We start from the raw sequence: 24,590 nt of genomic DNA, 5'->3' as shown, positions 1-24,590 counted from the left end.
GCCTCCAATCCTGCGGGCTCACTCCCAACAGCCCCCCAAAGGACTTTACTCTGCAGCACCAGGCTGGGTGGACAGAGCCAGCCAAGTAGAAAAGCCCCACTCCTCCGTCTTCCCAAGTGGACCTGACCTCAGAGACACCCTATGTGTGTACACACCCTGTCCCTGGGGAAATTCCAATCTCTCGGGGCTCAGTGCTTAAATAATCTGACAGACAAAGGGAGGGGCACAGCATCTCCCTGGAGACACCCATCCTCGCCAGGCTGGCTACGGCTCTTGCTTCACACATTTCTAGAGAACAGCAGAGCAAGGCAGACCCCGGCTTTGACCTTCAGATGCTCACCTCTTCTAGAGTGGCCAGGACTTCAAGACCCTGAGCGATCTGTCCCGAGAGGGCAGCTACTCTGTTTTTCTGCATCTCAGCACCACCTCCCTTCCCAATCCTTCCAGCAAAGTGACAGCTGGGGGCAAAGCCGGGCAACACAGATAAACCTGTTGTGCTGAACAGGAGGCCCTTGTAAATATTCCTATCTGTACCCAGAAGACACAAGAGAGCCTGACATGAGTGGACCGTGCGTGCGTGCGTGTGTGTAGCCCAAATAAGTGATTTCAGCAAAAGCCAGTTAGAGCTCCACAAAAACATGGAGTTTTGTTTTGTTTCCTTATTTATTTACTTACTTATTGAGAATAAGATCTCACTAGTAGCCTAGGGTAGTCTCAAACTTGCTATATACTAGAGAATAACCCTGAACTTCTGTTTCTCCTGCCTCTACCTCCTAAATGCTGGGGTTGAAGGCATAAGTCAATACTTGTGGTTTATGGGATACTGGGGTCAAATTCAGGGCTTCACACATTAGGCAAGCATTACCAACTGAACTATCCCTAGCCTGCAAATGCAGTTTTAACATGAGGGAGAGACCTGCTTCCCTTGTCTCTTCTAATATCCTTAAGCCCATGCCTTAGCTAGAATCTGGAGCACTGTAGGATGTGGGTACAGGTGGGGACATTTCTTCAGGGCTCATTATTCCCTGACACCCTATCAATTACACCATAAAAGGAGGTTCTAGCTATGCTAAGGAAAGGCTAAGAATGAGCTGAGGGAAATGACTCTTTCCTTCCTTTCATAGACGTCCACACATGGAGTGCCACCCGCCCAGCAAGCAATCCAGTATAGCGATTAAAGGTGCCAACCCATGGCGTCAGGGCGTCTGCGTTCTGAGTCTGAGATCTAGCTGTATGACCTGAGCATCAGTTAACTTCTTCCTGGATAAGAGGGTCAAGCCCAGGAGAATCACCTGCTGCACAAGTCCCTGGGCCCCTGCCACTCATGGCCCCTGCCACTCACAGAGCCCTTTGCTCCAGCACGAAATGGCTTCTGCTTCTGGGCTCTTCACCGTTACCTTTCTGCTTCTCCCCGGTGTTGTGACCACTGGCCAGCTCTGCACCGGCTCCCAGAGATAGCCTTGCTCCAACAGGTTGTTTCTGTTTGGCTACTCAGACCCCGGGCACCTGGGAGTCAAAGTGTTAAGGGCCACACTCACATTAAGTATGGCCTACTCCTGTCCTCACAGGGCCCTCTCTGCATTTTCAGTTATCACGTTGGTGTCGTTTAGCTCTGATCTCCAGGGTGAGGCCTCTGTTTTATTCTTTGAAGTAATATTAGGACCTAGGACGAAGCCTGAGTGAGCCTGAGACTCACTTAGTCTTCAATAAAAGTGCAGGGCCCTTTGGGTCATCTTCATCATCTTCTACTCAGGGATCGAAAAAGACCGAAGAAGTACAATTTTATGGACTGGGGGGGTGTAGTTCAGGTGGCACAGCGCTTGCCTCGCATGCACAAAGCCCTGGTCCTATCCCAGCACTGAGGAAGCGGCTGGGATGGAGCATGTCTGTAATCTCAGCTCTGGGGAGACAGAGGCAGGAGGAGCAAAAGTTCAAGGTTATACTCTACTAGATAGAAGTTTAGAGACATCTTGAGTTACATGGACCAAAAATATATGTATGTGCATGCATGTATGTGTGTAGTGTATATATAAAGGTTAATGTATGTATGTGTGTGTGTGTATATATATATATATATAAAGGTTAATGTATGTATGTTGGGGAAGGTACAAAGTGGCCCACCTTTTGTAAATAACCTTTTGGTGCCTATTCGTGTCCTTCCTGTTCAAGGTTTTAGGAGTAGGAGAACAGGAAAGGGAGGTGTGGAGTTTTGCTACTGTGATGGGAAGCTGATTCCCAGAAATGCCTATCACCCCACCCCCTTTCTTGGTGGGCTCTGAGCAGCTCCACGGGCCCAGCTGTCTCTGCCTTCCCTGCCACCACAGGGCCACCTCTAGTGACTCCTGATCTCTGAAGGCAGTGTTTCAAACCATTAACTAACTGCATTCTGAAATGAACCTTGTTCCCACCTTTAAAAAATGGTATAATCTGCAGGAGACCTCCATCTGATCCCGACAGATGTGCACAGTGTACACGCCTACACGCGTGCGCGCACACACATACACACACACATACACTCAACAGACTTGAGTTCTCTCCCTGCATTAGAGTCAATTCTTGGGAACACCCCAGGCTAGGATGACACTTGGCTTCTCCTGGTCACTTTTCAGATGAGCCAGCCCTGTCCTCCAGGACCCCTTCTGACTTGCAGTTGAGAAAACCTTTTTATAGCCACTGTACCCTCCAGCCCCTACCCCCATCTCAGGAGGAAGATTCTGCTTGCTGAAGGCAATACCCAAGCTGTGCTGAAGTGCAGACTCCCGTCCCCAGAGCCCAAAGGGAGGGGTTTGCCAAAGGGCAGTGGTCATAGCCTGATGGGTTCTGCCCAGTCCTGCCTTGCTCTGGCCTGTGCCGTCTCATACTCCTAAATAACAGAGATCCCCAAAGGTTGTGGGATCCGGAAATCATGTGAGAGATTCTGTGAACCACAGAACACCTAGTAACTGTACGGAGGTGTAAGGGCACTGAGGAGCTGGCCGCCGACGTGGGGCACCAGCTTTGTAAGGATGTGGTTAGTATTAGGTAAGCTAGGGAAACAGATTTCTGCCCCGGTGGTCAAGGACAGAACACCAGCCCTGTCCCAGTTGGGGTCAACTCTGCTGGGTTGACCTGTGGAGGAGCTACTCCCTGCTCCCTGGACAGGCCCTGATGGTTTTCTCAGGTTCAAGGAGAGCCACTCCTCAGGGAGGTAGGCAGTAACTAGGCAGAACCCACTGCAAAGAAGCCTTCATCTTGGTCTTGTCCTCACCCAGATTCTGGATGTACTTTGAGGCTGAAGTATTCGGCCCTATGGCAGCCCCGGTATAGTCATGAGGAAGAGAGAAAAAGAAGCCTGGATCCCCAAAGCTGTCCTACAGGCCCCATGAGTAAACCAGAGTAGGAATCCAGGAGGGTTTCCTGGAGGAAGTGGGAGGGAGGCAGAGCTAGATCAGATGGCTGGGAAGGTTACACAAGGTTAGCATATACACAGAGCAGTCCAGGAGCTCCTAGCAAACTGGGGCTGGGTCATCAGGGGTAGGGGTGGCAGTAGGGGACAGTCAGGAGTCCTGCTGAGTCTGACATTGTCTTTCCTGTGGAGAATGCCTGGGAACCCTGAACTGGTAAGCCTCCAGCAGAATGTCTGGGGTGGGCTCATGAGGAGTCTGTTGGAGTTGGAGCTGTTGGACTGCTGGCCCAGGATTGGGGCAGCCATGCATAGTGTCTTCAAGGAGGGACTGGCTCCTAGCTTTGTCATTTAGAAACACTTATACCGGGAAATCAAGGAGGGAAGGGCTTGTGTTTTCTCCTAGAATCTCTTATCATGCCTGGGGTGGATTTAAGGGGGCAACCAGGGCCAGTGCCAGTCAACCCGCCCTTCCCTAGGCCTCCACTGAGGGCCATCAGGACTATGCAATGAGCAGGAAACCCTCCCCAAACCTTGTCCTCTGGAAAAGCTAGAACTGAAATCAATTCCTGGTCACGGGGCCAGTGCCACCTTTTCCCCAGGGACATAAGATGAGCAGTCACTCTTCTGTCCTAGGTCCTCCATACCTTTGGCCGCAGGAAAACTGAATCCTCATGTGGAAAATGTGGGGGAGGAACAGAATTTACAAGCCAAATTTATATCCTTTCAACTGTCCATCCCTGGTCAGCCCCTGGAGCATCTCCCAGCATGAGCCACAGACATTTTTTTTAAATGTTTGTCTTATGTACGTCTGTGCACCACATGTGTGAAGTGCACCCAGAGGCCAGAAGAGGGCTGTGGAACCCCTGGGACTGGAGTATTACAGACAGTTGTGAGCTCGGAACCTGGGTGCTGAGAATTGAATCCTGGTTCTTTGGAGGATGAGCCAGCACTCTTAACCTCTGAACCCTCTTTCCAGTCAAGCCTGAGACTCTTGAACAAGGTCTCATGGTCCCCAAAGCACCACTAAGACGAGTCCAGACTGAAGACTCAGACACCCCACCCCCATAGTGGCCACACAGGGAGGACCAACGGCTGGCGCCAAGCCCCTCTGGACATGAGATTAATGGTCCAGAAATTATGATAAAATAAACCTTTGGTCCTGCCCTATCTGCCCCACTGTAGGTGGGAGGAAAGCAGAGGGTAAGGCAGGAGGAAAGAGGTGAGAGGTCTGAAGAAAGCTCAGAAGAAACACAACAGGCTCTCCGAAGACCTGAATGCTGGACTTGGGGAAACAGGCCACAGGCAATCACTTCATGCCGCTGAGTGAGGGGCTGACAGGTTCTGAGCTCTTGAAGCAGGGAAGCAGTCAGGAACTGAGGAAGCAAAGGGAACTCCAGCCCTGCCCTCCCCCCACCCCATCACTGCACTGACACCAGAAGTCCCTGGCTCCACCCCCACCCGGCAGCCTTGACCGGGTCCCTGTCCCAAGGGGTGCCAGGGAGACAAGTACTGCTCTTCTCTCTTTTCATCCCAGCTGCCAGCCCTGCCCAGGACCCCACCGCCAGGACAGGCCACCTGGTGACTGTTCCCAGAAGGTGCCCAGATTCTGAGCAGACATGTCCCAGAAGCGTTTGGCGACGACAGTGGCAGCAGCCGGTTCTTTAAAAAGGCCCTCACGTCACACTGCAGTCAGCTGTGGGGGCCCAGGCACTGGGGTGTTTATGGCTACCACCGTTCTCCCAAAGGCTCCTCTGTGCTGCTTTCTGACAAGCCCATGGTGGTCTCAACTCAGCCCCTGCGGGCACAGGCCAATCTGGGGTCAGTCGGGGTGACAATGGAATGACTTTCCACCTCAATGCCACTGTTTAGTTAGAACTCCAAGGACGACAAGTTAGGACCAGGACTTCTTGAGACACCTCAGCTATGAACAGGCCAGGACCTAGCCACGCTGATCCAGGTGTGTGTGTGCACTCACCCATGGTGGGGACGTGAAGGACAAAGGTTAACATCAGGACATGTCCCCCACTTCTGCACATAATTTTCCTTTCTTTTTTGAGACAGGGTCTCTCCCTGAGCCTTACCACGGCATGGTGGCCGCACTCAGCTTTTAATGACCATGCTGCGGTGGGAACTCTGGACCTCTGAGCTGTCTCTCCAGCTGCTACCCTCCCATTAGACACCCTGACCTTCTTGCTTGCCAGTCTCTTCCTAGCCAGGGGAAAGCAGTCACTTCCCACTAGCCTCGGGGGTTAACAGCTTTGAGACCAAAAACAGTTGACAGAATCCTAAGAACTTATTAGGTGGCCGTCAGGTACTCCAAGGAGGAAGAACTGACACCTGGTGTCAGAAAAGGAAGAAAAACTCTGAAAGCAAACAAGGGCGTGGGGGTGGGGAGGAATAAAAACCAGAGATAAAAAGTCAAGAGCAAACAGCGGCGCCTGAGAAACACGGACTGCAGCCGCCAACTTTTACGGCATCCAGCCCTGTTATTCATAAGCGAGTTTCCTCTCTCACAAAGAACCTTTTGCACGGTTTTCGCTGCTGCCTCCAAACCAGCTGCTCGCGCTGTTGTATCCTGAGTGATGATGAGGTTCTGAAAGGGCTTTTTGGGAACAGATGGCCAGGGGAGAGCTGGGGAATGTGCCAGCGGAGGGCCGGGCGGGCTGCCAAGGCCTGCGGTGACTGAGTTCTTGGGCTTCCAGCTCGCGTGCTTTCCCTGCCCTCTGCCCTCCGTGGCGCCAGCAGGCCTTCCCAGCGAGCGCTCGGAACATCTGGAGTCTGGGGTTGCCAGGAGGGGGGGCGGGCGGCCTGGGGGGGGACCCGCTGTTCCTGCGGAGCTCCCATAGACTTGCAGCCAGGCCCGCCTCTCCCAGCAGCTAATCAAAACCACAGCACCGAATGGGAACCAGGCGGCGCTCCCAGCTGCAGCCGAAGGCCGCCAGGCGACTTAACCCGGTGTCAGGCCTCACTGGCGGCGCAGCCCTGGGGGTGCTTGGAGCTGATGACACCCCCCGCCCCCGATTCCCGGCCCACCCCACTCCTTGCCACCACCAGCGGGCTATTGGCTCCCTGTAGCTAAATGAAACCTCCACGTGCTACAGATGCCTATTTCCACAAGGGCTCCAAGTGGGTAGGGCACAGGACATGGGGGTGGGGGGGGGCAGTTGATGCTCCTGGGAAAACTTAAGGAGTGAAAGAGCTTGCAGTTTTCAACCAAAGAAAGAAAACCTACTTCTCAGATGGCCAGGGGCGTTCTCTTGGCCTCAGTTTCCACTCTGTGCAGTAGGGGCAATGCCCCTGACTCCGAGTATTATTAACAAGGGGTAGAAATGGTAGGTGCAGTGCCTGGTGCACAGTGGTCCTCACCATATGGCTGGTGTCTGTTGATGGTCGTCTGTTTATTGGCGTTCTTCAGCACCAAATGTTGCCTAGGTGTCTTGGTATAGATCCATGCCCTTTGAAATCTAGGATTTATGGACTGACTGCTTGCTGGCCTTACTTTAAAGGACAGAACCAATGTTTCCGTCAAGTGCTAGAGAAGGCAGAATCTCTAACTCGAAGGGACGAGTCCTCATCTGCTGGCCCTGGGTCCTGCCCTTTCCGGAGATGGTCCTTCCTAGGGCTGGATATGAACTTGTCACCCTGTAGCTCTAAATTCAGAGATTCCCCTTTAGAGACAAGGGCAGCTCCTTTCTGATACACAGCTTTGTTTATTCCCATCAGAATAGGAAAGCTATGCTGTTCTTGCTTCGTGGTGAAGAGACCTCAGGATCAGAAAGGTTAAGTAACAATTCCAGGGGCACCAAGAAAGAAGTGCCACTTCCAGGGCTTAAAACCTGGTCTAGCCCCCCAAGTCCTACGTTTTGTTTACTTCACGGTTAAACACAAACATGCTGGGGACGGCAGCACTCCTGAGAGGTGTAGGGCTCCAGGGGCTCATCCCTGCTCTACAGACATCTTTCTGTATCCAAGTCCGAAGCGTGGCGAGTTCGTACAGCGGAGACCGCTTTCATGTCTGCGCATGCTGTCTGCGCATGCGGGGTAGTTGCTGCCGTCTCACTACACCAAGCCTCCTGAGTCTTCACTCATATCCGACACAGCGGGGTGAAAGGCAGAGTTCTGATCCACGGGGCTGGGACAGCAGCACCCCAGCCTCTGCTTCACTAAGACCACCCAGGGAACATCACAGATCACGGCAAGGAAAGCCAGCCCCGCTCACCTGGGAGGCCCCCCAGCTAACGATCCCTCTAACCCGGGCCCTGCCAGACTTGTGGCCCGACAGTGTCAAATGTGAGAGAAGAAATGGCAGCTGAAAGAACGCTCCGTGTTGGAACAGCTGGCGACAAACATCTATGTAATTGGAATGCCAGAAAAAATAAATTGCATCCATTTTTATGACTGGAGGGGAACTGGAGGGTGCTTTCCCACATCTCCCCTTTCCCCAGCCTAGAGGGGCTCCACGGGCTTCATTTAACTCAATGACTTATCCTAGAGGATTTGGATTTGAGAGCCACTCTGGCCTGCCTGAGTTTCACGTGGGAAGTAGTCAGTGCCTGGAGGCAGGCCTCACAGAAGGGTAGAGTCAGGCACTGTGGAGTGACCACTTCTGAGGCAGGCTGGGGCCAAGACTAGGACAGGGCCCTCAGTGGATGCTTGGACCCACACAGAGTTGGGGGAGTTGAACCCTGTCAGTGAGGGTCTCTTGAGACTATGCCACATGCACCCAGGCTCTGTAAGCAGCCCACAGAAGGACTGTCCAGGGCTCAGCCACCTAGATAGGAAGCAGCCCTGAACACCCAAAGCTCATACTGACTTTCCCCTCTCCAGCACTGACGACCACTCCACACCAGTCTGCCTTTGGTCCCATTGCCAGAACTGACGGTCTGTTATCCCACCTGCCTGACATCACCTTAAAAAGCTCCCTCAGGTGGCAGCAGACAGAGAGGGCTGTCTGAAAAGCTTCACATGCCTGAGAGGTCTCAGACTCCCAGGCACCCACACCAAGGGGGGCTGCTTCTTCACTTCCTAGCCCCGCAGGCCACACAGGCAGGCTGGTACCCTGGCTTCCTCAATGGATTGCTGCTTATCCTGCCCTCCCACCCCACCCCACTGTCTGGGAGCAGCTACAGCAGGGGCTTAATGACCATCCATTCCCAAGACTCAAAGAACTCTACTGATGTCAGCAGGAGAAGTAACTGAGCTACCTGAAATCCCTGGAAGGGGGTGCTCTAGACTGGGGGTACTAGCTCTCCTATTCCATAGGTTGGGCAAGTCGCACAGAGCCCAGGTATGAAGGAACAGGTCGGTCCTCCTTCTGGTTCTCTGTCTTCCTCCTCCTTCTGAGAGGCTCCCAGCAGCCGCCACCATAAAAGCTGAAGCTGCAGGAGCAAGGTGCAGGGCCAGATGCTTAGCTGCTCTCTCTCCAGCACACAGAGTTGGGCCAGCCCTCCCTGGGGCCTTCCCTCCTCCCGTCCTGCCCTGCTACTACTGAGGGGCCTCTCACGGGGCTCTCTGCATTGCTAGTGCGTATGAGCGGGGGAAACTCACAACTAGTAAAGGAGGGTGGCTGATGAAGGGCTGTGATGGGCAGAGTGGTGCACCTGAGGCTTGGGGGTGGACCAAATTCAGTGCTGACTCTCCCTAGTGCAGACCTGAAGGGCAGGGTGGCTCACGGGGTCAGGGGTCAGGAGTCACTGGACTCAGGCTCTCAAACAGATATCCTGAAGGAGGGTTACCCAGCTTCTCCGGGACATGGTCGCTCATGCAGCAATCTGCCAGCTCAACTGTCACCACAGTGGCCAGGACCACCAGCATCAGAGGCAGAGCAGACATCTGTTCATAGACAGCAGTCTTTGCCCCCAGCCTCTCGCCACCCTTCCTGGTGGTCTCAAGTCAGAACTACTCTTTCCACTTAGGGCTTTTCAGAGGGGCTCGCTCTGTAGCCAGAACCGGCCTGGAACTCTTGGCAATCTTCCTGCCTCAGCTCCCAGAATGCTGAAATTACAGGTATGAGCTATCTTACTAGGCACTGCTTAAGTTTTTAAACTTCCGTTAAAATGAGCAGAGTCAGGTGGCCCTTGAGATGGCTCAGCGTGTAAACATGCCATCCGCCAAGCCCGATGAACTGAGGTTATCCCTGGATCCTACGTGGTAGAAAAGAGAGAACCAACAAGTTTTCCTCTGATGACCTCCACAAGCTCGGCACACGTCCCGACCCGCCTCCAGGAATTAAAATTTTAATATAAATGAGTTGTAATGGGGTTTCAATTTCACAACACACGTGCCCTAATTACATGTATTGGAAACTCAACTCCAGAACTCATGATGTCAATAACATGGGGGCAGGGACTTCTAGGAGTTAATTACATGAGATGAGGTCACCAAGGTGGGGCCCTGTGCGACAGTACTAGCTTTGTCAGTGAAAGAGAAACCTGAGCTAGCACGCTTGCTGTCTGACTGTGTGATGCCCTTGGCCAGGTTAGATAAAGCAAAGAAAGCCCTTATCAGAAGCCCACACTGGACTACTGCCAAGCCCAGATCCAAGAGTTAATAAACCTCTGTTCTTCACAAAATACCCAAGCTGTGGTATTCTGTTACAGTGACAGAAAGGAACAAAGGCAGAGGGGAACCAGGAAGGGAGGTGAGTATAGCCTGGGACAGTCATCCCATTTTCCATGGAAGAACAGCCAGGGCCCCTAGTGCTCCTGAGTTGCTCAGAAGCCAAGTGGAGGGCACATACTCACGATGTCATTCAGAGCTCGCTAAGAACCATGTGCCCTATTCCAGAGCCTCCTTGAGAGTGTTGTTAACGACAAGCCCAGGGCATGGATCTACCAAGCTACTCTAGACCCAGAAAGTGCAAAGTAGACACCTGCATGGAAGGTTCTAGTTCTTTCTTTTTTATACTCTCTAGGGCCCAACAGGGCTCTGGAAAAATCTGCCCGGTCCTCCCAACGGCAGAGCAGACTCTATCCATGGCTTTCTGGTGGCTTCTGGTGGCTGCAGACCCATGTGAAGAACAAGAATTCTTCATGAGATTTTGTCTTTTCCGCTCTGATTATGCTTGGCTTCCAAATCCTCCAACCACAATGTCCTGTTGCCACTAGGTGGCAGGGACAACGTGGCAAACTGTTTCTTATCTGTACCCTCATGGCTGTCACAAAGAGGGTACCATACATGGAGTAGGTGTACAGAGGGGAACTTCAAGACCCCCTTCTATCACCTGCTTAAGGACTCCTGCAGTGGTCGCATGCCCTATAAGGGGCAGACACCTGCTGAGGTGGTGTCATCTGGACCCTGCCAGTGTCTCAGACTGTGCCATGGCAATGCTGAGCCCTGGAGCTAGAGTACACCCTCCATCCCCTCTTGCCTCATGAGACTTCTCAAAGAGGTAGTTCTCTACATAAGAAGGAGAACCCTGAGCAGAAACAGGGCCTGGGAGGCTACAAGAGCCAAGGGGAACAGTGAGGTCCAGGCTCTACTTTGAGTGGATGGGACATATCTAAATATGTGCTTCCTACAAAAATCCCCTACTCCAGAACATAGGGAAGGCATCCTTGAACTAATCACCAAGCAGGCAGGACTGTCTCCTCGTTCTCTTTTGAGAGAACACATTTTATCTTTGAGTGAGTGACTAGTTCCAAATATCAAGAAACTTGAGGGGTTAGGAAACAGCTCTCAGCATGTAGGTAATAGCCAAAGCTGAAGTGTTCCTCATCCATAACCTACCGCTTCATCTCCCCATCCGTGCTGCAGGGAGGGCTCTGTGATGTCACAGGACTCCCAAAGCAAGGCTCGGAGGGGCATCCTCTCTCTACTGGCCTTTTCCCCCTTGCTGGAGTTGCAGTGCACTGTCTACTCCAATCAAAAGGCTGGGGGGGGGGGGGCTCGTGCTGCTTGGAATGGGGGGGGGTATAAAGAGGCAGGGAGGAGTCAGAGAGGAGAGGGGAAAGTAGGGAGCTTGCCCAGGCTGCCTATCTGCACCACCGAGGGACACACACCAACAGCTGAATGCCACAGGAGTTCACCAAGAGTTTACCAACTTCCTTTATCACCGAGCACGCAGCATGGAGCCATCAATCACACCTTCATTTACCCATGTCACTCTCCCGAGGAAGGCAGGAAAGCTGGCCCCAGAGTGGCCAGTGGGGCTTCCTCTCTCACCCACTTGATGAGGGCCTCTCCTAATTGGCCCTGCTAAATCACTCCCAGGAATGCAATGTACAATTAGGGCTGGTAGCACCCCCTGAAGAGGGCCTCCCTGGCTGGGGCCTCTGCAGCCTTTGGGAAATCAGGGCAAGCTATAGGTTCCCCACCTAAAAAGAGCCTGGGGGAGGGGCATGCCAAGAGGATGGAAGCAGGGGATTGGATGAGGATACCAGAGTCCCCAGCTCCTGTTCCCAGGACCTCCAGGGCATCTCACAGACAGACTGGGTCCCACTCTCTGTCTTTCTCCATGCACAACAGGGGACCAGAGACCCAGGCAGCTACAGAAACTCTGCTAAATCCTAGCCCCTGACTGGATGTCCTGAAGCATCAAGCATGGGCTATGGTTGTGCCCAATCCTTTTCCTCCTCCACAGATTTCCTTAAATGCATCAGGTCTAGCACAGGCTGTCCACTCTGCCTCCAGAGCTGTCCACTGTGTCAACTGCCTGGTGGCCTCTTTGCTGTTCCCAGCTCAAATGTCATTTCCTGTAAGATGTCTGCCCAGCTCTCTTGGACAGGAGAGTTACTCTGCGACTCTTCCATCTGGCCTTCCCCTGCCCCAGGATGGGCCATGCTGTCTGTTCTCCACCAGGGACATCTATCTCTCTGACCACCCACCCCATCGCTGCATAGGGAGTTCATAGTCCTATCCAAGCTGCTCAGTGAATCGCTCCAGGAAGAATACATGAAATCAATGAATGAACAGATATCATCAACCCCCACGCAGTTTCATCCCACTCCCTGGACGAAATCACCTTCCCCAAACCCGCAGAAGGCATCTCCTGGGCTGCCGCCTATTCAGGACAATCTCATCCTGATACATCGTCTGTCCGGGCCATATGGATAATTCGGCCTCAGATCACACAAGGGCGGGAAGGGCTTCAAAGGTGGACCACTGTCTTTACTTAAGCAACAAGCAAACCCAAACCTAGGGACTCCAGGCTATCCAACGTCACCCAGCAGCTTTAAGCCCACAATCCCACCCCTGATCCCAGGGATGTGGGGATTCTTGAGTCCGAGGTGTCTACCAGGACATACCAAGAGGTTGATCTCCCCCAGCTGCTTGGGAATCCTGGGCACACACAGTGTATTGCCACCTCACGGTCCCCGCCCCCCTAAGGCTGCTGCCTGAGTGCAGGTGCATACCTTGCGCTTCTTGGCACGTCCTTCTGCCTGCAGGGTGCGGGTGCAGCGCTGCACACACTCGGAGAAGCTGAGGTTGCTGTGGTCGGCGCTGTAGTCCAGGTCAGCCAGCCGTGCCAGGGACAGGATGTAGTTACAGGCGATCCTCAGGATGGCCAGTTTGGACAGCTTCTGCCCATAGGAGTAGCATGGCACCTGAGAATGGCAGGGGGGAGGCATCAGGAGCAGCTGCAAAGACTTCTGCTGAACGTGCACCCCCCTCAGTACGCCCCTAGGCTGGCAGGGGGTAGAGGCAGCCTGTCTACTGCGTGTCCGGGTCTGACACATGAATTTACAACCTGTGCTAAGTGTCTGAAGTTTACACTCCCACATCCCAGCTCATCCACTCCCACACTCCGGGGTGTGCCCGAATTCCCATTTGACAGGGGAAGACGATGAGGCCCAACGCAGATGAAGTACCACAGATTTCTGCCCTGACAGAACCCCATCCTACCCTCCCTCTGAGGGGGCAGATATTCTTTCCACTTCTAATGCTTTTTCTCACATGCTCACTCATCCACTGACACTTACTCTGTTGGACACTTGACGCCTCAACAACTAAAAAAAAATTTCAAGATAAAGTCTCACTATGCAGTCCTGGGTGTGCTGGACCTGTGATGGAGACCAGGCTGGCCTCCAACTCACAGAGATCCGCCTGCCTCTGCCTCCCGAGTGCTGGCATTAAAGGCGTGTGCCACCATGCTCTGCAAAAACTCGACTCCCGTGGGTCTGGTAGTGTATGCCTACGATCCCAGCACTTGGGAGGTAGAAGCAGGAGGATCAAGAATTCAAAATCAGCCTGCTCCATAAGTTCACAGAAAGTCACAAGTGGTCATGTCTCAAAACAACTTAAAAAAATAAATTTAAAAGAAACACACAACTCCCAGCCAAGTGTGGAGGTGCACAGCATTTGGGAAGCTGTGGCAGGAGGACTACTATGAGCTGGAAGCTGCCCTGGGCTACACAGTGAGTATCAGACTAGCCAGGGCTCCAGAGCAAGATCCTGCCTGAAAACAAACAAGCAAATAGACAAACCTCAACTCCTGCCTTCAAAGAATTTAGATCCAAGGAGACAGATGAAAGCTGGAGCCATGCAAACCTCCCGACCAGAGGCCCATCCTGGGGCCCCATGTACCCAGGCTGTCTGTCTTCTGCCCCTCACATGTGTGCCATGGCAATATGCCCACATGCACACACCACTCACGCGCACACTTCGTAATAAATAACATTTTAAACACATCATACATTCTCCTGGGACCCTGGAGATGTTCAGGGGGACAGTGAAGATACGCAGACACGAAACTGTGATGTGTTTTCTTCTTTCTTCAGTTTTCCCATGCCCTCTGGACCTGGGTTACTGCCAAGCACAGCACACAACAGGTGCGTAATAAATGCCAACAGCCCCAACCAGACTTGACTCATTAGTCTGGGATTCAGCAGCAGCTAATCACTCACTAATTATAAAGGGGTGTGTGCTAAGAGAGGGGGCGGAGCCTCTGACTTCTTCCACCCTCTACTTGTACTATGTGAGCTGTCATAGAGCTCAGACCACCAGACATGGAACTGAACATGGCATTGTAACATGGATGTAACTCCTCAGAATCTACCCGACAGCTACTAACCAATGGACCTGTCCCTCCTCTTCACCGTTCACACAAACGGTTGAAATGTCCCACCAGCAGCCAAGGCTCTGGTACTATCCATAACTCTTTGGCATCTAAACACAGCATCTGTATCCGCATTACTCCACCGAGTATGGGACCCACACAGAACCGCTGTTGTAGTATTTAGGGGGCAGCGGCTCTTTGAAGTCAATAGTTTTGAACCAGGAATGATTTTATCCCTCAAGGGACAGATGGCAAGGCCTGGGGACATTCCTAGTTGTCACAACAGAGGAGCAGCAGTTTGGAGGGTTTGTGCTGCTCACACCATGTGCAGGATCCTCAGTGCCCTCCACAACAAAGAACTCCTCAGCCCCAAAGCTCAGCAATGCCAAACATGAAAATCCCCACTGGACGCCCCAGAACTAAGTATGAGCAAGACCTCTGACTGTCCCCTAAATATATCACTCACTTCATCTAGAACCTTCTCTAATTTCTCATGCCTACCTTATACTAAGGGGCAGCCTTGCTTAATGGTGTTGTAATGGAACCTTTCTGTCTTTAAGTCCTCATTTGGCCCCCATCCTTAGTGACCAGTGTCCCCATATGCTGGGGGAAGGCTCCCAGCTGTGGAGTATTCTCCAAGTTCTGCCCGGAGCAGACTTCCAAGGGGCTGACTAAATAAGGCAATGAGTGAATTAGCTCCAAAATATCTTGAATCTAATTCAAAAACACTAGTTGGAGGCTGGAGAGAAGGTTCGCAGTTAAAACAGTATACTAATCTCCCAGAAAACCAGAATTTGGTTCCTAGCAGCCAAACAGGGCAATTCACAACTGTCTATAACTCCAGTAGCATGGAAGCCAAGACCTCTTCTGGTCTCCTCAGATACTGCACTTGTGTACAAACCCACACTCGGACACACAGACACATAATGAAGAATAAAATGAAGTGATAAGGGGTTGGAGAGACAGCTCCTCCAGAGGACCTGGGTCTGACTCCGAGCACCCACGCAGCAGCTCACAGTCACACGAAACTCCAGTTCTAGGGGCTCCAGGAACCTTTCAGCCTCTTCAGTACCTGGCACTCACGGGGTGTGCAGGCACATACGCAGGCAAAATGCTCACATCCGTAAAACAAACATGTCTTTTCTAAAAAGACAGAACTAAAAAGAACTTTATCTGGGTTGGGAGATAGTTTCATCAGTATGCCTTGCAAAAATGATGTCCTGGAACACATATTAAAAACATCCAGCATGGCAGCATGTGCTTGCAATCTCAGCACTGGGAAGGCAGAATCAGGAGCATCGTGGAGCTCGTTGGCTGGCCTGCCTAGACTACAGTCAGACCAGTAAGAGGAGAGAACATTAAAAAAGAGGCCCAGCAGAAGCTGTCCTCTGACCTCCACACAGAGTGCCACACACACACATACCTATGCACACACATGCACTCACGCTCACACACATGCACACACACACACACACACACACACATGCACACGGATTCAACACCTGGCTCCAACTGCCCAACATAAGACCGAGTGAATGCCATACTCACTCTGAACCTTGGTGCCTTTGTGTACTAGGAACAAGACTGACCTCACAGGGATTCAGTGGGTGATATAGGCACTGTACACAGCAAACCTAGCAAAGGTCAACATAAATGACAACATTCAGTATTGCAGAAGGTCCCAAGGCAGGCTCCAGAGAGGGTGAGAAACCTGGGCACAGTAGCTAACCACCTTTCAGCCTACAGGAACCAGAGACTAGAAAACCAGAGCAAAAGGGCAGGGAAGACAACAACGCACGCTACCTCTCCTGAACTCCCAGCCCCCACCAGCACACCCATCCTCCCCAGGGCCACATCACCAGACCCATCCAAGAAAAGCTGGCAGAACAATGCGATGTGCCTGCTTTCTCAGTCCAGAAAACACTTTTATCAGTTTGAACAAATAAACACAGTCTGGGCCAGAGAAGAGGGTCTCAGGGGCAGGCCCAGCACCTCTGCCTGCCCCTCGACCCAGGAGGTGATGTTTGCCTGCAGGGTGGAATCTGGGAACCCGGGACTACTGTCACTTACAGATCACTCTGGACGTCTCCCTTCAACGGCCAGCTCTACACCGGGGCCCCCAAATAGCCAGGCTTCTAGGAAGAAGCGAGACTTCAAGAAAGGTCTCTGTGCTGGGACCCAGAACGACAGGTGAGGCCAAGGCCAAGCCAGGAACACCATGCCAGGTTCTGGATCAGTCTGTCCTAGACTTGTCACTTTGTACCATCGCTTGGGTCAACGTCCTGGTCAAACTGAAAGCCAACCATGGATTGAGCCCTCGTCCATCTGATGGACATTATCCTATCTGAAATCTGCCCCAAGTAAAGAGGAATGTCCCACATACACACGAGGAAAACAGGTGACATTCTGAGCCTCAGATCGGCCAGCCGAGACCTGGATGGAGCCAGCAGCTCGTCACATACAACAGGACACTCCTCTGCCACCAAGGTGGCCACGTGAGGCAACAGTAACAGTCAGGTGACTTGCCCTTTCTCCTCCCCTCCCGCAAGGCTGGCTCTCAGGATTAGCTGGCTCCTTCTAGGCTATCCTGAACTAGAGAGATAACTCAGGCGGTAGAGTGTTGGCCTAGCATACCTTGATACCCTGGGTTCAGTCCCCCACACTGCACAAGCCAGGAGTAGGGGTGCACACCTGTGTAATCCCAGCACGTGAGAGGTAGAAGCAGGAGGATCAGAAGTTTGAGGTTAGCCTCGGGTACATTAGACATCATTACAAACATATAGAACAGACATACCATTCACAACAACAAAACCCATAAAACCACCACCATGCATTTTCCTGGTACCTATGCAGCCTTTGGCCCTCAACAGCTCAGCCTCAACAACAACCTGGCCTGACTGCTACCACAAGAGTAAGAGTCTAGAAGATTCTGCTCCTCTCACTCAGCTTAAGGTGAGGGTGGGGATAGCTTTGGATAAAGAGTTTTGGGCTGGAAACCCCAGAAGACCCCACCCTTGCACATTACCTCTGTGAGCAACCACAGCCAGTCACAGGTCCCATCTATTCACCCCACTGTCTGCACAGGATCCCAGGATCCTGGTCAGGAGCCTGGAGCTGAAGGAGTAGGCAGGGCCACTTGGCTCCCACTCTTCATCTCCACTTCCCAGCTTCTAGAATGGAAAGGGGGACCTCCCTCGTGTTTCTCCATACGGACTGGCTGTACCTGCACACATCTGTGCAGGTGCACACACACGTGTTCGAGCATGCGCGTGGAGGCAGGAAACAATGTCAGCTGTCCTCCATCACTCTCCATCTTGACTTCTGAGACAAAGTCTCCCCCGAACCTGGAGCTCACTGGTTCAGCAGAACGGGACAGGCTGGCAAGCCCCAGAGGGCCTCATGTTTCTACCTCCCCAGTGCCAGATGACAGACACGCGCCAGCATGCCTGCCTTTGTAGGTGGGGGTTTGAACTCAGGACTTCACGTTTGTATGGCAAGCATCTTACTGACTGAGCTCTCACCCCTGCTCCTGGATTTTAAACTTCTCAAAGAGTCAGCTTTCCGCATTTTCACAAGGTCCTATAGGCCCCCAAACATTCCACTCCTCCTCCACTGCCCAAGCCAGACCCTCCCTTGGCTCCAGCAAATACTGACTGGGCAGCCTGAGGGCCTGGCTGTCCCTTGGACATCTTCCCAACTTTAAGGAGGTCCTTGGCCTAACAGGACCCGTTTCTTCACCAGAAACGTGGGCATTCCAACAGCTGCTTCTCAAAATGGGGTCACAGTGGATAAGTGGAGAAAAAAACAACAAAAACAAAACCAGGAATCTACCAGAACATGCAGGACAGCCTTTAAAGCCCTTTGCCCTCTGTGGGTCCCTCAGGGGCAGTCCTTAGAGACCCCTCCAGAGCTGCAAGCACACAATGTCCCTGCATACAGTGACGTTCTAGTTTCCTTCTCTATGAAGCTGTTCTCCTGTGTCTACGGGAGAGGATTCTTGAAACCTCCTGTTCAACATCCCTGCCAGGTCTACTTAGAAATATCCTTTAAAACCCACAGTCTCTACAAAGTAAAGTCAGAAACAAGACCAACCATTCACCCCAGGGTCTGACAAACCTGAGGACAGACCCTGACCACTTTCTGTAAGTGTCCTTATCAGTACAATGACAAGTAGCCCTGCAAACTTATGACCAAAGCTATATATCCATGTCACAGGAATCTCAATAATCAGTCTCCCTCGGAAGTGTGAGCTTGGGGGCAGGGGAGAGTCCTGTCACCCTCTCCAGCTGTGTGGAGCTTCCAGTGTAAGCAGCTGCCCCCTCCCCACACATTACCGTCTGGGGGAATGCACAGACACAGCTGGGGGTCCCCTGTGCCTCTATCACCTCAGAGGATTTGGGAGTCCAAGAGAGGCTAAGATGAGACCATCCTCCCCATACCCTTCTGGGATCACTTTGGATTAACCAGGTGGGACCCCTGGAGACTCCCAAGACACACTGGGGTAGGTAGCCTGGGCTCCACTTGCTCAATGCCTCCTTTGTGGGGGAGATGCAGCTTCTAAGGGCCCCACACGGCCCACTGCTGCCACTTCTCCAGGGACATCAAGGGGCTTCCAGGGAGAAAACAAAGCCACCCACAGGCTAGACATCCTCAAGGTGAGCACAGCTGGTGAGTCCCGCCAGGAAACGGAGTCCCACAGCTCAGGCCCTTCGGTCCTCTCCCCAGCACAGCTGGCCTTTCCTGTGGACCCCTCCCACCTGGCAGGGAGCAGCCTGCACGTGGCCAGACCCAGCTGCACACACATGGCCTTCATATGAGGCAGCGAAGAGGGCTCGGGTGCAGCTGGGCTGGTGGCAAGTGCGGTAGCCTGACCATCTGCCCCATAGCCCTCTCCTCAGACCAGAGGGACTCTGTCCCACCTGAAGCCGGGCCAGCAGCCACACAGCCCCCTCCGCTGCTTCTTCCTGGCTGGGAGGGTCACAGCAACAGTCAGAGGCCTGACAGGTTCCCTGGTGCTTGGGGTGGATAGCCAAGAAGCAAAGCCGTTAAGCACTGGCCACTGGAAAGACTCACCAGCCCTGATTCATTCCAGGCTCTGTGGTGACCACACAGCTCTGCCACTGCACAAAGCCATGGGTACACTGCCAACCTGGGAACCGAAGAGTGACACGTGGAGACGGTGCCACACAAAGCCTGTGAGGCCACCAGCAACGCTGCAGGACCTCAGCCAGCTCACACGAGCTTCCTGAGACCCTGGAATCACCTTATGACAACAACACCTGCTTCACAAAACCAGCTAGAACACAGACGATGCTAAGCACAGAGCCTGGCACTTTCTGTGCTTACTGTCAAATGATAAAAGGACTCGTGAGATGGCTCAGTGCGTGCCTGCTGTTAAGACCAACAGCCTGAGTTGGATTCCCAAGGCCCATGGGGTAGACGGGGAGAACCAACTTCTCAGTTGTCCTCTAACCTACACGCACGCAAGCACATGCTCACACATGCATGCACACACACACACACCACACACACACCAATACAACTTAAAATTTTCAAATGAGCTGGAGAGTGTGCCTTTATGCACTTAGGGGGCAGAGGCAGGCAGATCTCTATAAATTCCAGGCTAGCCTAACAAGATGTAGGCCAACCACGGCTACATAAAGAGACCCTGTCTAAAACAGGGAGCCGGTTAAAATAATAAGGAATCCATGCTCTCGTCTTACGGAGACGGAGGCGCTACCAATGGTTGAAAAATGCTCCTCTTCCTTACCGCCCCTGCCTTACTTCGTTCCCTTTGTACCTGTGAGGTCAGGGATAACATCACAATGAACCTTAGCAGCTGAAGCCCACAGAGGACAGGGGACTGTCCACAGCAATACAGAAAGACAGTGAGGTACAACAGGTGGGAGGCTGAGGCCCAGAAGAGGAAGGCGATCCCTGTGGCAACACAGACCATAAGTGCTATGGTGGCAGGGACCTGGTACGTACAGTCTCAGTCCCTGGCTATGTTTCTGTCCTCACACAACAAGTAGGGTGTGCAGTAGAGCCCAGCAGTCCTTCTAGGGACAGGGCAGATGGCTAGGACTACGAAAAGGCAACGGGGGGAGGGGGAGTTCATGTGTTCTTTGGGTTCATGCACTGAACATACAGACATGCACTGAGCTGCATGTGTGCACACACACACACCTCTCTGAGAATGCATGGGCTCACCCTCTGCAGAGACACATGGAACAGACTCTTTAGTGCAGAACCTGTCTCACAGATAACAGAAAGGAGACAGGAGTAACACCCTCATCAGTGAGAGTTGCTAACGGTACCACCCAGCAGAAAGATTTTAGTCAGAGACACTCTCCAGAAACTGCTGCCATCTAACCCCTCACTTACCACAAGACGATCTTGGCTAAGTCTCCTACCTTCTCCTGGTCTCAGCATTGCTTACTATAAAATGGGTCTATCCAATCCTGCCTGACTGGGACATTAAGACTAAGTAGAACAGGATTCCTTGTTGAAAGTCACAAAAGTCACAGGACACGAGAGACACAGACGAAGACACAGGAATGAACGCTCTCTGTGGGAAAGGCTGAGGAAGGTGGCTGGATGCAGACAAAGGGAGATTCTGGGCATGTGACTTCCCAGTTCAGGAAAGACTCACCTCGCCACACGAGGAGCAGACACACAGGCAATTCCCGCCCTTCCGTCATCCTCCTGTCCTGAGAGGTCACACAGGCTGTCACTGCCCAGACATGCAGGCACACAGCAGCTGGCTAGGTCAGAATGGTGGCTCCACAGCCCAGGGTGACAGCGGATGCATTTGCAGGCAGTGACCGCCACCTCACCTCATTGATCAAACATTGCTCCCAAACTCAGATGAGACCCTCAGGCTGAAAAGCCACGAGGGCCACTTCTTCCCAGGGGCTCCATGTCCAGTTCAGTGATGGACTAGGTCTCCATTGCCTGACCATACCCACAGAAGGAAAACGAGAGTATAAGCCAAAAAGAGGATGTTTTCTGAAATGGTTTGTGACTGGCCAAAGCCCAGAGAGGTTGAGTAACTTTCCAGGAGACAAACAGCTAATCAGTGGCAGAACAAACAAAAACTTCATCCATTAAAGCTGTTACATCCACCACCGACTCCAACCCCTTATATGACCTGGATGGGAAGGCCCGCGCCACACCCTTTTTAGAGTCACTCTTCCCTAAGACGATGCGTCCCAGGGGAGTACCAAGCTTATCCCAAATGGAATTGTCAACTGCCCCCCTCCTCCATGAGTAATTCTCAAGTTAAGTATTCTTTTGCTTCCCCAACAGGGGCTGCCAGGTAACAGCAGTCCCCACCAACGCCTCCCCCTCCCCAACCCCATGAGGAGCCTGTGACTTCTCCAGACCTCCCTTGAGGGAAAGCCCGAAGCAGCAGTCTCCTAGGCAGAGGTGACTGATGTGACCAGAAGAGGAAGGGCAGTGGCGGGCAGGGTCTCCTGGGAAAGTTCCCACAGATCAGTTCCTGAAGCTGTCCTTGGAGGGACCACAGCTTGCAGCGGGTCCTTAGGGACACCAGACACCAGGCAAGCGCAGAGATCCCACAAGCAAACTGAATGAACATGGAAGCCAGGACCTAAGAGAGGCTGACAAGCTCCCCTGACGGCCCTTTGTATTTCAGGACACCCCCGCAGGAACAAACCTTTCTAGTGTTGAGGTTCTTGGGTGTCATCCACAGGGGCCAAGACCCCAAGTATGCCAAGTGCGCAGGGCTGAAAGGTCATGTTCTCCTCCTCTCCCGGGCTGGGGAGGGGGGCGCAGGGGAAGATTACCATATTCCCCTCTGTATTCCCCACCCAGCCCAAGGAATTCCAGAAGACAGATACTCGCTGCCATACAAGTCAGACCCGCGGACAAGGTTAGCCCTCGGGAACACCGGGATGCGTCTGGGCTAGAGATCCTTAGCTTTGGTCCACTTTGCAAACTAAGGTCTGTGGCCAAATCTCAGTTTGATAACGCAAACCTGCCTGCGTTGCAGGATCCCCTTTATCCTGACTCCAATCCTAGGGCCACTCATCCACCCACTCCTACCACTGTTGCCCCGCGGCGGAGAGGGGATACCTGCTTCCTGAGCGCCTCGAAGGCTGCGCTGATGGTGTGCACCCGCGTCCGCTCCCTGGCGTTGGCCAGGAGCCTCCGGGTCTGCTGCAGGGCTTTGATCTCCGTGGAGGCGGCGGTCGCTTCGCCTGGCCGTTTCCTAGGCGACGCAGAAGAATCCGGGTGGTTATTGTAAATTACGTGTGAAATTGACGAGTAGGAACTTTCCCCCGAGCGCGTGGGGGGCGCAGGGCTCACTGGGGATTCTCGTGGCGCCGCTGGGGGTTCAGGAGGCACAGACGGCGTGGGGCATGCGGGAGGGGCGCACAGCAAGATGCGGGGACGCAGAGACGGCTCACGGTAGGGCTGCGCCTCGGGACGCCCCAGTGCCAAGCTCTGGGACGACGGTGGCGGCGTGGGTAGTCGCGGTCCCACTGTGCCTAGGGCGAAACCGCGTTTGCGCGCCTCTGAGACTTCAGGCGCTCGGATGCCCCTGAGCTCCTTGGCTGTGTCCGTGCCCCCACCTGGAAGAACCGCCGGCGCCACTGAGGCTGGCACTGGGGTTGCGATTGGGAACGGCTGTGTCCTGTCCCGGAGCCCGTTGGTGGCAGCGGTGGCGCTGGCCGTGGCGCCGGGCTCGGGTGCTTCCAAGTCCAATCGGAAAGTTTTATAGCCGTTCGCGCGCCGCACCGGCTCCTTGCCTTTCCGCTTGAGTTTCTTGAGGCCGTTCAGCTCTTTCACGCACACAGTCTTCCACGGCCCGTCCTCGAGGACCGGGATGTGCTTCATGGTGCGGACGGAGCCAGGCAGGGGCGTGGGACTTCCAGGGACGCGCGCCCGCTGCGATCGCTCTGCACGCTGAGCGCCTGGCTGCGCCCGGTGGCCGCGGTGCTCAGCGCCGCCTTGTCGCCTCGTTCTCTCCTCCTACCCTCCCTCCCCGGGTCCCTCCCTCGCTCCCCCACTCCCGGGGCAGCTGCGCCTCCGGCTGGGTGAAGGCTCGGAGGCTGCCCGTTCTCTCTGTGAGAGCTCAGAGTGTCATCAGAAGTCGCTGCCGCCCTGCCAGCATTTCAGCAGAACGCCCGCTGTGCTCCATCTGTGTTTGTTTAGCCTCAGTTTACACAGAAGCCCAGTTCGCAAGATCACTCAGCGCCGCCCGCCCGGAGAGGAGGCAGCTCCCGCAGCCGCCGCCGCCGCTGCCGCCTCCCTAGCCCAGGCAGCCCGAGCCGCGAGCGCCTTTAAAGAAACAGGAAGCATTTTTCAAAACAGCTGGGTTGAGGGCCGCCTCCTTTGTCCGCGTGCTCTCGGCCTCCCCCTACCCCATGCCTTCTGCCGGAACCGGCCTCCTCCTGCTCTTCCTCCCCGCCCCCTACTCTTGTTAGGGGCGCGCCTCCTCTCCCCAAATACTGTCGGCTTTCTCCACTACTGTCCTAAGCACGTGGCTGTTGATCGCTCTGACCCCTCACTGCCCTGCCTTCTTGTTCTGGGGGTGACGCAGCGCCAACCTTCCCCACCCAGAACCTTCCTGTCTACCTCCCACCCAAACTATCCAACAGAGGGAGAAATCTCAGAGTTGTGACTTCTTCTGGGAGGGGAAGATAAGTGGGAGTCTAGAACCCCAGAGTGACTGGACATTGTCATCCCACTGCAAGGCCTTCTCCCTTCTCCCACTAGCTGGAGCAAAGATCCCAGGAACAGAAGAGGACACATTGACATTAGGAAACGGAGGCACCAAAGTACACGGGAGGCCGCGGAGGGTGGAAGTTTCTGATTTAGCAGACCTAACATCTGTGACGATGTGAAGTCATCTCACCCGAGGCGCCCTGCTAAACCCAGGTTTACTCATCTATGAAATGAGAAATCCGGAGAACATCCATGCTTGTCACAGCCTGGCTGTGAAGACTTAGGGACCCAGATGCATGGGTGCCCGTTCAACAGTAGCTGTCCTGATGCTGGTTGACCACGGCAGGACAGCTAAGACAAAGTTCTTAGTTTCAGAGCTCAGCTGAAACTTTACTGAATGATCTTGGCACAGTAACGTAACCCCCTCTGCTCCTCCCTCTCCTTGTGGCTAGGATGGGGCCATAATCTGGACCCTAATGTCAGTGGTAAGGGGCTGCATCCACTCTCCAGATCCCC

General features: G+C 53.5%; 1 protein-coding gene across 1 annotated transcript in view; it reads right to left on the bottom strand.

Moving 5' to 3' along the window:
- The window catches only part of Atoh8 (atonal bHLH transcription factor 8), a 30,234-nt gene extending 6,199 nt beyond the window's left edge, over positions 1-24,035 (bottom strand). The window contains exons 1-2 of the mRNA XM_038318496.1: positions 22,479-24,035; positions 12,739-12,930 (exon numbers count right to left, since the gene is read on the bottom strand). Of these exons, the coding sequence (XP_038174424.1) occupies positions 12,739-12,930; positions 22,479-23,243 (957 nt within the window). The 5' untranslated portion in view covers positions 23,244-24,035. The remainder of the gene's footprint in view (positions 1-12,738; positions 12,931-22,478) is intronic.
- Positions 24,036-24,590: the final 555 nt, after the last annotated feature.

Source organism: Arvicola amphibius, chromosome 2 (genome assembly GCF_903992535.2).
Source record: "Arvicola amphibius chromosome 2, mArvAmp1.2, whole genome shotgun sequence".
NCBI lineage: Eukaryota > Metazoa > Chordata > Mammalia > Rodentia > Cricetidae > Arvicola > Arvicola amphibius.
Note: the sequence above shows the minus strand (reverse complement) of the source record. Positions and strands in the feature narration are given on the sequence as shown.